Source organism: Jatropha curcas, chromosome 11, assembly GCF_041381405.1.
Source record: "Jatropha curcas cultivar XTBG-Jc1 chromosome 11, XTBG_Jcur_1.0, whole genome shotgun sequence".
In the NCBI taxonomy this organism is placed as follows: Eukaryota; Viridiplantae; Streptophyta; class Magnoliopsida; order Malpighiales; family Euphorbiaceae; genus Jatropha; species Jatropha curcas.
The window spans coordinates 2,545,346-2,559,182 of NC_143161.1; the positions used below are offsets into that span (position 1 = coordinate 2,545,346).

At 35.6% G+C, this 13,837-nt stretch overlaps 3 protein-coding genes across 4 annotated transcripts; 1 reads left to right on the plus strand and 2 right to left on the minus strand.

Annotated features, from left to right (window-relative positions):
• Window positions 1-407: 407 nt before the first annotated feature.
• LOC105649707 (uncharacterized) lies at window positions 408-3,314 on the minus strand. The gene is made up of 7 exons (XM_012236437.4): window positions 3,155-3,314; window positions 2,476-2,843; window positions 2,054-2,281; window positions 1,589-1,943; window positions 1,384-1,511; window positions 1,122-1,257; window positions 408-834 (listed from the first exon to the last, which is right to left on the minus strand). Exons 2-7 carry the CDS (start codon window positions 2,817-2,819, stop codon window positions 595-597), a joined length of 1,431 nt encoding a protein of 476 aa, XP_012091827.1. The 5' UTR covers window positions 2,820-2,843; window positions 3,155-3,314; the 3' UTR covers window positions 408-594.
• A 716-nt stretch (window positions 3,315-4,030) lies between these two features.
• ERD2 (ER lumen protein retaining receptor family protein) lies at window positions 4,031-7,326 on the minus strand. Its single transcript, XM_012236438.4, has 6 exons — window positions 6,999-7,326; window positions 6,466-6,731; window positions 5,952-6,067; window positions 4,799-4,872; window positions 4,636-4,699; window positions 4,031-4,538 (listed from the first exon to the last, which is right to left on the minus strand). The coding sequence occupies exons 1-6, from the start codon at window positions 7,087-7,089 to the stop codon at window positions 4,502-4,504; spliced, it is 648 nt and encodes a 215-aa protein (XP_012091828.1). The 5' UTR covers window positions 7,090-7,326; the 3' UTR covers window positions 4,031-4,501.
• A 1,296-nt stretch (window positions 7,327-8,622) lies between these two features.
• On the plus strand, window positions 8,623-12,543 carry LOC105649709 (uncharacterized). 2 transcript variants are annotated; one of them, XM_012236440.4, is made up of 4 exons: window positions 8,623-9,061; window positions 9,885-10,005; window positions 11,989-12,108; window positions 12,226-12,543. In XM_012236440.4, exons 1-4 carry the CDS (start codon window positions 9,059-9,061, stop codon window positions 12,288-12,290), a joined length of 309 nt encoding a protein of 102 aa, XP_012091830.1. In that variant the 5' UTR covers window positions 8,623-9,058; the 3' UTR covers window positions 12,291-12,543. The 2 variants fall into 2 exon arrangements, with proteins under 2 accessions (XP_012091830.1, XP_012091829.1); XM_012236439.4 differs by having other exon boundaries at window positions 8,632-9,061; window positions 9,880-10,005.
• Window positions 12,544-13,837: the final 1,294 nt, after the last annotated feature.

Genomic DNA, 13,837 nt, shown 5'->3' on the forward strand with positions numbered 1-13,837 from the left:
ATTTTATTACTTGAACTGCTGTGCATGTGTTTCAGTTCAATTCGTATGTAAAATCTGACCTTAATGCTCCCTTTTGATAATTTTGATAGATATAAGTTAATTTTTACTTATTTTCAAATAGCCAAACCAAAAAGACCCTATGATCCATCACCTGGAAATTCAGTCATGGCAACCTTACTGAGTATAAACATGCAAACCACCTTGTTAAGCAACAAGTGGCAACACAAACAGCAGACAGAAATGGAGCTGGGAAAGAAGTGAAGGAGCTCGGATAGGAATATGCTAGTGCAATAATTCACAATGCCATTGACCTTGCATGGGTTCTCTCGCAGCTGTACTTCGAATCATCAACAGCCATAAACTTGGACATCAAACAGAAAATTATAAAAAGAAGGAATCCAAATCAGTATCTCAACGAAAAAATCTCATTCATTTGCCTGCTCATTTGTCTAACATACAAAGGTCTACATGAAATTAAGTGAAACATTGAAGTCACTAAGTAGGGATCTCCATTCCAAAGGGTGCTTTTGTTAGCGTAGCAGTAACTCCTTTGTATCTTTCACTTACTCTAACACAGTTAAGGAACCTTTGGATTTAGAAGCCAAAGAAGCCAAGTTCACTGGCTCTTTCTTTCTCAAAAGTCTCAAAGTACTGATATATAATGGTAACGGCAAGTAATATTCCTGTTCCTGAACCAATTGCTCCCATGAAATCTGCCAAAACTGTCAATGCACCAATGCACATTCCTCCAAAGGCAGCTGCTGTTGGTATGTAGCGATTCAATTCCTTCTGTAGATTTGAATCACGGTGTCCTGGCATGACCATTTGTTGTTCCTGCAGAACCAACACAAACAGCCACTTTTTTCAACAAAAATATATACATGGTGGAAAACGAACTCTTTAAATTAAATAAGCTAGTTATCCAGGATTGACTTGAAATAAATCAAGATTTAAAAGACCAGAGCAGCATCTACATCTGATGCTCCTCTGGGTTTATACTGTACGAAGCAAGTTTCATGACTATAAGCAACAAAAAAACAATGTGTACCTAAACTAGAAAACTATTTAAGCTGACGTATGTAAGAATTAAAATAATGGAACTCTTTCGATTGTTAATATACCTTAAGCTGCTTAGCCACATCTCGTGCAGAAGACCCTGACACTTCTATCCAAGTCTTTGAGAAGAGAGCACAGGCTGAAAGCATAAAGATCAAATAGAACAAAGCATGGAAGGGATTGGCTGTCATATCTGCCAGGCTGCATTAAATTGAAATTGATAGATGACAAGGAATCAGAGAAAGACAGCAACTACCGAAACATACACACCAATACAAATGTAATACTATAAATGAAAAAAATAGTAAGAAACAGATGCCGCTTCACCTTGCTGGTGCAGTGACGTAGTAAGCCAGACCACCAACTGGAATAAACTGGCCACCTGAATATTCAGATTCCTTCCATTTTCCCAACAGATTGACAAAGAAATTTCCACTGTACCTCCTGTACAGCAACTGTATAGCAGCAGAGTGTTACACTCTTCTCAACAATTAAAATAAGCTTTATAACCAACATTACAAACAACGCATACCTGAGAGATGAAATAAAGATTGGAAACAAGTGCAGATTGGAGAATAATTGGCATATTAGAGGTATAGAAAAGCTTAATGGGATACGAGCCCTGTTGTCCACGGGCATTCTTTGACCTCACAGGCAAAACCACACGGAAACCTTGGAAATAGATGACAATAAGGAAGATTAAGACTGTGGCAAGTAAATTGGTAACATTTGGAAGGTTCTGCCGATAGAAAGCCTCCCTAAGGCCACGGATCTTGTCTGACCTAGTGATCATCAGGTGGAACAAAGCAATAACAGCACCTTCAAATTCAGCACCACGGCCACTGTTAATAGTAGTGGGGCTAAATGCTTTCCATATAATGTTTTCACTGCACGGACACCAGGAAAAAAATTACAACAGAAAAAAATGGACACAAGCGACACTCTACAAAAACTTTACGCTTGTAATAGACAAGGGACAAAAGGGTTCGTAGCCTACCAAATATTTGTGGCGATAAAAAGCGAGATTCCAGAGCCAAGACCATATCCTTTCTGGAGAAGCTCATCAAGACATATCACAATAATACCAGCAAAACAGAGTTGGATGATAATAAGTATAGCATTTCCAACACCTAGCTGACTAACACTACCATACATCCCAGATAGCACATAAGCAACAGCCTCGCCAACAGCTATCAGAATGCCCAATAACTTTTGGGCTCCGTTTCTGCAAACATGGTCCAAAGGAGATTAGCATACAAGGGAACAGATAACCAAAACACGTCAGACACGCAAATTTCAGCTGAAACTAGAAATGTAACTGCTAATGTATACAATACAATAAATCAAAAAGTTTCTGACTGACTGGACTTATTTGAGAGCACGATCTTGGAAGTAATCAATTACAATTGCATCACTTACAGTAGTGCACGATCCTCTCGAACACTATTGTCCACTTCAATGATCTTTGATCCAGCCAACAATTGCATCACAAGTCCGGAAGTCACAATTGGAGTAATCCCAAGCTCCATGACAGTCCCACGATTTGAAGCAAGAATAACACGCATCCAATAAAATGGATCAGCCCCGGTGGTGGAGTGAATGCCATAAAGTGGTAGCTGACTGCACACAAGAAAGATGAAGAGAGAAATGACAGTATATATGACCTTCTCTCTAAAAGGAACCTTTCGATCAGCACTTTGAACTTCAGGCAGAAAGGAAAGGAACGGTCTAACCAAATGCAGCACTCTGAATCCTCCTCCCATCTCGATTATTCAAATCGAACCCGTCTGATTACAACATTTGTAAAAGCATTAGCATCAAATTTGCAAGCCAAAAAAAAACAAACTTGAAAGCAAATACAAGTATTGCATTCTCCTAATCTTATTTTTAAGAAGCAAATATGACGCCAATCTAACTCGATCGATGCAAAATTGAAAAAGAACAAGACCGAGATCTACATAACGTTAAAAGAAATACAATGAATCACAACAGAGAACTAATTATCTACATTTTCCTAGGAAACAAACATGAAAAACTGAGAGCGACAATCCCAAAGCAGGTACCGTAAAAAAGGGAGAACGATAATGATGAAACTTACAACTCTGTTGAGATGTGAGGAATTAGGGTTAGAATGAGGAGAAACTAGAATCTGAAATTTTATAATGAGGGCGGATAGATCGAAATCCCCCCTTGCAGGCGTCAACGGAAAAGGCTAAAATGATCTTATTTTGCAATTTTAGCTCATATTTTGTGCCATCGTGGTGTCGTGTCGTAGAATCGAGGTGCCTGCCACGGTAATTCAGCCAATGGAGTGGTGCCACGTATGTTATCTTAGTACACAGAGGACGGATGGGCTTGGGCCGTTAAAGAGTTTTCATTACGCACTTTTCACGTGTTTGCTCAACTGAGATTTGGACTATTACAAGATGGGGCCCGCCAAAAGTAGGACCTTGTTAAATAATTTTTAAGGTGAAGTGGATAGATAGCGCTAACGGGCGTCATTTTCGGTTCAAATTTGATGTATAGGTATTCGGTAATGTCGTGAAAAGTACCTAATTTAATTAACAAAGTAATTATAGAACAAATAAAATACTCATAACAAAGCAATTTCAATGCTCCCTTCCAAATACAAGTGGTTTAACTATTTTTCTTAGATTAGAACAAAATATTCATTCATTTAACTAAATTACCGTTTTATCTCTATTGTTACATAATCTCACCAATTGTATTTACTATAAATAAGGATAAGGATAAAATTTTAAAAATTTATTAATTATTTCTAGATATTCTCAATATTTATGTACAAAAGATCCTCTTTAAAACATCTTATATTTATTTGTCAACAGCAAAAATACCAATTACCAAAGGAACTACAAACGTCGTTGACAAGCAGGTACAAGGTGTCATGATCTCAAAAGGTTGCAACTTGCAAGATTTATGCTTCTTTCAACAATGTCTCAAATGTTGCACTAAATGGCTAAAATCCGAACTCTTTATTAATGAAGCATTCAAAAAGGGAAAATGAAAATAGTTTGCAAAACCAGAAATGCAACTAACTATTCTGCAAACAAATACGACTTAGTTAACTGTATCTACATTGGATCTAGCTGTGTAGTTAGTCAAATCTGAATTTGGCCCTTCCAAATAGCATCTTGACACAAATTTAACAGAAGGCTGCTGGTATTGTAAAAATTAGCACCTTAAATCAACATGGGTATTTGATCTAATCTAAAAGTCTGTGAGATGGGCAACTCCAATGAACCCACCACCAACCTCATCAACGTTTACACAAGGGAATCCATCCCAACCCCCAAAAACTACTGTAACATAACCTCTCTGTGCCATACAAACTCAACTGGCACAAATGGCATACCAACCACCCTTACAAAAACTAAGCAGTGATTCAGTTTGTGAAGTTTGAAACCTCAAAACACTGACATCTGGCTCAAGCTGGCAGCTGAAGCTTTGCATTGTTTTTCCAGCTGCAGGGGGAAAGAAAAAAAGAAACTTACTTTATAAATTATTAATAGGAGAGAGAAAGAGAGATATGGAGAAATATAGATGTGAGGGTTTTAGCACCTAATAAAGTAGTAGTAAAAGAAATCTGCGTAGAGAGCTGTCTGGACAATACCAGATACGCAAGCTGAAATAACCAAAAGCAAAGATGGAAGTAAGATCAGATCAGTCCACTGCAAAAATTCTGCCAAAAAGTCTTATTTTAAATCTAATCTAATAAGCTTACATATCCATCGACTGAAATGCGTCTCTGAAAAGTAGCGGTAAATCCAGTTGAGGATGTAGAAAGCGCGATAAGCACTGCATATTCAACAAAATATTGCTTAGTACATTGCAAAATCAGAACAAGCGGAAAGAGAAGTAGGCACATGCATGTTAAGGAAATTCAGATTCAGGTATGTCTTACAGAATCGTTTAGCTCTAAACTAACATTCAAATCCCTTAATTACTGGCTTTCCAAAGATATTTTTGCAAAGCACATATCTCTAAGGACGTGAACATCATGCAGAGTGACTATTAAAATACCCAGAAAATTATCAAAAAGAAAAGAAATTTTCACTCCCCCTGCTGTGTGCAAAGCAAGGAGGTCCTCTCCAGCCACACTTTCAATATATATTCTTTTCATCAAGTAGAGTTCAACTAACTGATTGTCCACAAGCTAAGGAGCACCATGAAGAGAAAAGCTATTTGTAAAACAAAAAGAATGTCACAGTGAATAGGCTCTTGCAAAATCTTCCAATGTTACCAATTCCAAGTACCTGATGAAGAATTCATCTATGCACTATGGGAAAGCAAATGAAATCTCTGTTAAATTTAATTCATAGGAGGACATTTGCTGATATCAAAAAAGAGGGAAAGGAAAGGAAGGACTCAAATAAATCTTATGTTCCAAGATGTAATGACAATCAAGATGAGGAAGATATTTTAACCATAGATTGCAGGTACGCGTGATTTACATATGGAGGTCTGAACATGTTTATGCATGCCTGTTAATGCAAATTCTGATGCTAAATCAGTCACAATTCATGAAATTTTAATATTGAATAATGAAAGGAAGATTCTGTATTAGACCAAAATATATTCAAGGTTCTTCGTTGCTAGATGGAATGTTTCATGGTTTATCAGCAACAATGACAAACGATAAGATTAGTGTTTCAAGGCTAGAAACAAAAAGCTGCATGAATGGCCACCGACGCAATATCATTTTATTTTCATGGAGCTTAGGTGACAGATAGTAAATTACATCACATCACAGATAGTTCAGACTCCTAAGAGCAAAAAGGATTTAGTGCATCATTAACTCCAATAATATGCATTCATATAATACAAATATTTTTGAGTCCCTGGCTGTTATGCCAGAGATTAAGCAAGATACATACCCGAGAAAGAAAACATATTGCCCTGTCAAATTATCCACATTCCCACTTCGTTGAAGTAATACTAACTGAGGAAGAATTGCTACCGCCTCCAAGTATATTGAGAATGCCCAAAAGATCTGCAACAAGTTATATGAAATGTAAAGGAAGTGATAGAAGTGATTTGAGAGTGCAGCAGAGAGTAAGAACGTACTGAAACCCCACTGCTATAAATTGCATGTAAAAGAAAATAGTATGTGCTGCAAACTATAATAGCATCTTTCGCTGCTGATGGTGAAACTGAGAGGAAGCTAATATCATTATACCCATTTTTTTCTTATCAAGGCAAAGCAATGCAATTGCATGTGCGACAGCCATAAATGCATTGATAATTGATGAGCTTTGAAATTGAAATTAAGGTGTTAATTCACAATTAGGTAGTAATGCAATCAAACAATAATCACGTTTCATCACTACATTACCTGACTCCTACTCAAAAACAATCTGCAATTACAAGGTAAAGTTGAAGAAAGGTCACCTCTCTAAATGTGAACTTCTCGTGTACGAATAAAGCCAACACAAAGCATGCAGCGATAAGGAAGTAATGACGAAATGTGTCCAGTTCTTTGTCATAAGAACGTCTCACAACACGATGCCTCCTCATACACCATACAATTGCAAGTGAGCTCACAATGAACACCACCTTCATTACAGAATTGTAAACGGATATAAAGTCCGTGAACAGATCCAAGTACCGCGCCAAAAACACCAGGGCGTACAGCTCCTGCGTCTTCAAGGAAATCCCTAATTTTTTCAAAAAAAAATTAGTAAATCAAAATTACAATCAATTTAGAAATTAGAATAGCAAAAACATTTCCTCAACCCGATTTTGTTGTTTCAAAATAAAACGAAAAACATACTAAATAAGAAAATGAAATTTAAAAAGGGAAAAAAGGGACCGACATGCAATTCGAAAATTCTCTCTCATTTTCTACTAGTTTCTTAAAAATTATCAGTCAATTGAGAAAAGAAGGGGCGCCGGTAGTAGCGGCGGCAAACGGTGGTTGTTACCTGAGCAAGATTTGGTTGCGTAGATTTTGAGAAGCAGAATTAGAATACTGATCAAATGAGTCATATCCCCGAGGAATCTGAAGATATTCATGGTGGAGGCTATATTTTGGTTCCCTGGTTAGTAGGTTTATTAGATATCAGAAAGAAAGAAAGAAAGAGATGATAGAATTTGAAGCCGAGAGCGCAGAAAATTGAATTGAAATGGAAGCGATTTGTTTTTGTTTTTGTTTTTGTTTTTTTTTTATTTAGTAATTTAATTGTCGTGAAAGTGTGAAAAAATGAAATGGATGTCCTGTGAGAGAAGCTGAGGTGACATTTGGAAACGGCTTTTTGCCTAAGGCTAAAACATAGCCGTGTCCTTAAACTACATTTATATTAATATTTACATTTTTTATTTAAGAAATAACTGTAATATTTTTTTTAAGTATAACTGTAATATTTTTAATTTATATTTACATCTCTTTAAATTTTAACAGTGTCAAAAATTATAAATTAAAAACGTTATAGTTAATTTTTTAACTTTAGAATGACAGTATTTTTTTCAATATAATTTATTGTTTAGCTTTTACCAATTTGGCAAGAGGTGGGATTTTATCATGCGCCTCATGATCCACTTTATTAAACTTGAAGCATCCGTAGGACTAGGATGTCCATCTTGTCATCTTGTGAAATAGGATTATCATCCTTTGGAAGCAGACCTTCAACCCTGTTTTATCGACTTCCTCAAAAATTTATGAATTATTCTATAATTTAAAAGATAAGCAGAAATTCGTTAATAATGATTCAAAAGCATAAGAAACGCATTGATTTATAATGTAAAAATTATCTTATTGGTCAAAAGATTTAATTTTTGAAATAACTTTATAACTTGAACTCATCAGTATATTAACAACAGATCAAATAGACTATAATTAATTTTTAATTGTTGGATATCCAAAGCTTACTATTAATCTGGATTCATGTCAGTTAATCCTACGAATAACGGTTTTTTCCGAAATGTTTAAAGAAATTTGGTAGTCAGTCAAGGCTTTAATTATTAAATTTTCTTTAATTACATATAATAACTTTCATCCATGGACTTAAAATTTACCCGATCATGGCTGATAACTTTGTTGCCTTTATCAGAGGATAGCTTCTGTCACTCGTTCTTCTTGACCTTTCACTAGCAAAATATATGAGATGCTTTGTTTGGTTTAATAATGGAAATCTAGGGTTGTATTCAATGGATTTGAGGTAAAAAGTAAAAATGATATCTATCTCAAGAATGATTATACCCTAACATGTCTGAGTTAAACCTTTAATATTCTCTCAAATATTTTTCCTTTTCTTTTTCTTATAATCAACTGTTCTTTCCTGAATTGATAATTGAAGATTTTCGTTTTTATATATAAAGAACCATTCTCCATGAAATTTCCCTTGCAGAGCAGTCAAATAATTCACGCTGATGGTGCTATTTGCCTTCTTATAAAGGAGAATACTTGCCTACTCTTAGTATTTTCCATATATATATATACGCATATATATCATGGACATAGCCACCGCACTTTGTGCCAAATGGACACCTAAACAGAAACTACCACAAAAGCCTCACGTGGAAGAAAGAGAAAAGAAAAAAAAAATGGAGGATAAGGATGATGGACCCCAAGTAGACAGCTTCACAAAGGAGGGCAGACCGAGAGATGAATGATGAATTTGATAGGGACCTGAAAGTGGACTCCTACTCTCCCATACAAAGTTTCTTCTTCACAGCAGCAGCAACAACAACATTTTTAGTTGGATGGATCCCAGGTATTACTTGGCCTTGTACCTCTGTTCCTGGCTTTTAGGTCCAATGGCCTAAAACAACAGCTTTCTTTTTACAATAAAGAAAGTGAAAGAAACACCCACAAAACAAAGTACCTAGCCCAGCAACCATTACATCACTGCTACTTATCTTCTTCTGCATCTTTCTTCTTTTTCCATTTTTTTTTTCTTTTCGCTTCCATCAATCAATCTACAACTTTCAAGACTCTGCTTCTTTTGTGAAATGGGATGTTCTGGATCCTCTCGGGCCAAAGGAGATGGTAAAGTTTTATCATTTTGATTCTTTAACCGGTTCTTTTTGTTTTCCTTTTCTTTGAATCGAGTTCTTGTATGCAGCTAAATATGAGTTTCTTGATGTTTGCAAATCTTGATATGACATTTAAGTGTTGTTTTACTATCTGCTTTATCTTTTGTCTATGATATTTGATGATTCTGTTGCGGTAATTGATTCTTTTTTTAGTTCTGTAGATGGCATTTTAGTTATTCAAGATTGAGCATTTTTCCATAATTTGGGGTTGATGTTTAATTTGGGCCGGCTATTAATGGTTCCAACTTTTCTGATTTTGATTGCGATTGTGAATTTTTAATTATATTTTTTTATGCCTTGTAAAGTTTGGGAGACGAGAGATTTATGCGAATTTAATACTTCATAAAATCAAGCTCAATTCATAATCTTAATATGAAACTACCGGTGCCTGTTGAGTTATCACACCTGCATAATGGTATTTCCTCAGTGTGCATCTGCATGAAATGAAGCAACACAACTCAATTACTTGAAAGTTCTTGACATGCTGTCAGAACACCGGAAGTGCATAGTTAGATATTAACTTAGGCAGACATGGCATGATGCAAGCTAATGATTTAAAAGGGTTCGATTTATTTGCTAAGTTCACAACATTTCTTTTCCTCCAAAGTATACATGTGTTTGTATCATGCATTGGAAAGTTTCCTTTTGACATGGCTTATGGCCTCTTCTGGCTTTTTATAGTTAAATGCTTTACATTAGTGTTGGATTTTACTAATTGTTAAAACTTAGTTGACTTTAGTGAATTTATTTGTTGCTTGTCTGTGTCTGCAGAACAGACGAAGAAAAAAATCCGGAAACCAAAACCTTGGAAGCATTCTGAGCCAATTACAAGGACACAACTCCTGCAGCTGCGTGATGAGTTTTGGGATACTGCTCCTCATTATGGTGGACGGAAAGGTATTCTTTTTTTCCTTAAACCAGCTCACTATTAATAGTAATTGCTAGTGAAATGTTTCTTTCCTGTTCATGCAGTATCACAGTTGGATGAAATCTTATTCTAATCTGCGGGCCTTGACTGACATAATCTGATTCATCTGTGCATTAAACTGAAGTTTCTGATCTTATTTCCTCACAACACACCATAAAACAAGGTGCAGAAAGAAATGTGCACTATGCACATGCAAATGCAACGTACGAGCAAAGCATGTGCTGTTCTAGTGTAACCTTCATACAAGGGGATAGAATTTTTGTCTGTGATTTTATCTAGTCCTTGGAGTCAATAATGTGGAAGAAAGCTAGCACAGTGGGAAGAAGAAAACGTGAAATGGGGGGGGGGGGGGGTGTGTTGGGAGAAACTTTCTACCAGACCTGACTGAACAAAGTTTTGCAGAAAAAGAGTGCTTTTTTATAGCAATTTCTTTTTCTCCAAGTGCAGTTACCTGAGCAATTCTTTATCACTCTGTTATTGTTTAGACTTGGTAAATTATGAAATTCAGACATCTTCCTGAAGGATTTTGTCTATGTAAATGTCCTGGACACACTTAACAATTGTAATACTAGAGCATAGTTGATATCTAGCAATAATTTGCTACAGTGCTGTGGAGGGCAATGCATAGAAATACTCTTACAATAGATCCACAACAATGAAGAAGAATAGGTGCTAAGCAGCCCATTTATTTGGTTATCAATACATTGTGATGCTCCTGGGGGTTTAGTACTTTAAAGGAAAGTATATATAGCTAGTTATTTATTTGCTGTGATTGTTTGTTAGGGCAAGGATTGACACATTGCTATATAAATTTTGCTGCTTGCACTAGGTATTAGAGAGTTTCAACACACAGCTCGTACAGGGACAGATATGATTGATTAAGCGTGTAAGATAATAGGTGTCATAGCATCATAGTTGTCCGTGTGCAGTTATCTTGCACATTTATAGCCGTGATAGGAGTCGCATATTTTTGTAGAGGGTTTTTTAGTGACGTTTTGGGATATTTTGATTTTATTTTTAATTTATAAGATATTTGATGGAATTCTTGATGTTTGGAATAAATTACTAAGATTTTGATATGTATCGTTTCATAGTCTATAACAATCAATATCCTTATGAGGGCATCCTAGTATCTTACTGAACTAAATTAAGCATAAATTGACCTGAAAGTCAATTTGGATCTTTCTATTTCCCTTTCCTTTTTTTTTTTTTTTTATCTCTTTATATTCTCTTTTCTGCTTCTACTATTCTAGATTAGTTTTCTACTGAGAATTTCCGTTTTCTGAAGAAATTCTCTTTCTTATGAAGAGCATGTGCTTTACTTCTGTGAAAATACCAATCTGCCAGATGCAGACATTATGATGGTTAACAACTGAGTTAAAGCACTTTGGACCTTTGCTTTTGTTCTTGTATGCTTATATTCATATCCATTTCATTTCCATCTATTTGTTTGTGTTATTGTTGATGTTGCTACTATCATGCTTCTAGTTATTAATTGCTCTGTTTCATTTCTATACTGTAATTGCCTAAGGCCGGTCTATAGAATTGACTAGCTGAATTATTCAGACAGCAAAGATAGAAAATAACATGCACAGAGTTGCAAACGTCTGACTGTTATTTTCTGGATAAACTTGCTTAAGTAAGTTGGCTTCTCCTTTTTAAGGTTTACTATTTCATACCTGTGCAACTCCTGGCTAATGCAAAATGCTATCATGTACTTGTTATTTTATATCTGGCATTTCTCTGGGTTGATAACCTGCCTTATATTATCAAAGGAGTGATAAAATTTAAGGCCTTTATTTTGTTCGTCTGACCATTTTATTTTACATATAACGGTGCTCGGTGATATGCGTTCTTTGTAATTCCCTTTTTTTTTTTTGGTATCTTTAAGAGACATCTCAATGGTGTTGGTTGGAATAACTAACATGTGTGAGGATATTTTCTCCTAACAGAGATATGGGATGCACTTCATGCTGCTGCTGAAGCTGATTTAACTCTTGCACAAGCAATTGTGGACAGCGCCGGCGTGATTGTTCAAAGTGAAGACTTAACAATCTGCTACGATGAGAGAGGTGCCAAAACTCTTCCCCTATCTATCTCTTCATGTTTCTCTTGCACTTATTTGCACGCATCTGCAAATTTCTTCAGATGAAAGTATTAAATTTCATAGCATATTAAATTTTCCGCAGGTGCAAAGTATGAACTTCCTAAGTATGTCTTGAGCGAACCAACCAATTTGATTCGAGATCATTGAAAATAGGTCCATTTGCAACTGTAAATCTGGTATAAGTTGTCTCAGTTTCATTGTACTTCTGAAACATCGCCCTTCTAAAACAAGTCGGTAGCCTTCATTCTTATAATATTCAAAAGCTTAGGCAAAAGCCATGAAATTGTAATTCAAACAAAATAGATAAACAGCTAGTTCTGGACTGTGGTGGGGCTTTTCTAATCGGTATGCGACAATTTCCAAAGGAACAAATAGTACAATAACAGTTCTTTCTGTGAAATATTCTGTTGTTTCAATTATGTAAACTGCAATTACAATTCATAATAGAAAAAGACGAAAATAGACTTAAAATTTAGTAATAATGCTTGTAAATTGCTGATCTGATAGCAGGTGTAAGTCCATACTGGAACCCAAGATTATGGTTGCTGACCCTGATCATGTACTCAGTGTTCAGGTATTGGTTAATCTGAGATGTGCAAGTGACCTCACCTGTGCTGTGTTCTGGGTTTCAACTTCGCGTCCAACTTTTCCATTATCCAACAACATGGTTTGAATTGGGCAATCAAGTAAGTCCCAATTCCTGACAGGTAAATTAACACGACGAAAAAAATAATTATAGCCATCCCAAATTGGCTGCACCAGAGTAAATTAAGGTGCAGCTAATGTATTAGGCATTCCCTATGCCTACAGTTTCAAAGCCCTAGCTTTCCGGTACTAAAAATTTCGAATTAAAAGGAAAAATCATTCATTCCTGACAATGACATGGTTTAATGCAAAGCACAAAAATTGGTTCTTGATGTTTGATCACAGAGCGAAAAAATAAAAATTCATGGAAGTAATTCTATATTTTTTGTTCTACTATCTTGTTTCAAACTCAATTCAGTTTAACAACATTAAACTATCCATCTGGCGGAGAGCCACAATTTAGGCACAAAGATGCAACTTTAAAGGGGCACACTACCAACACTGTAACCAAAAGAGAAACTACATCTCTCTCTTTTCTTTTTTTGCCCCTTAAATGTTTTATTAATACTTGTTCATAATTCAGCTGGGATATAACTTTTTATAAAAATAGATTCATTTTATCTGTAAGTTTAGGTATGGAACGTGAAAATATTTATTCAAAATTTAGCGGCTTCGCCGCCCTGGTAGGCTAGTAGCCCTCATATAGAGGGAGTAATGAAGGAGTGGAAAACCGCCGCAAAGACACATAGAGTCACGTGAGCAAGTGATCAACTAGTCCAGCTAAAAACAAAAGCCAAATTGTTAACTTCTCAAGATTAGAGATTGCATTATCCCCATGAACAGAAAATAATTAAATAACAAGATTTCTCAGTAGAACACAGAAACAAGCTTTTGTCCCTCCGGAACTAGACATGTAACAAAGTTTCCAATGAATAAAAATGATGCACTCCACCTTTATATAAAGGTCAAGAAATATAAAGTAATTAGGATCTTCAATTTGATTAGTCTTATTGGATTCATGTAATTATTGATTAAGAAGCTAGATTATGCAAATCACATTTCAAAACTCTACCCCCACCACAAGAAGGAAAAAAAAAGATTTTGGGCAT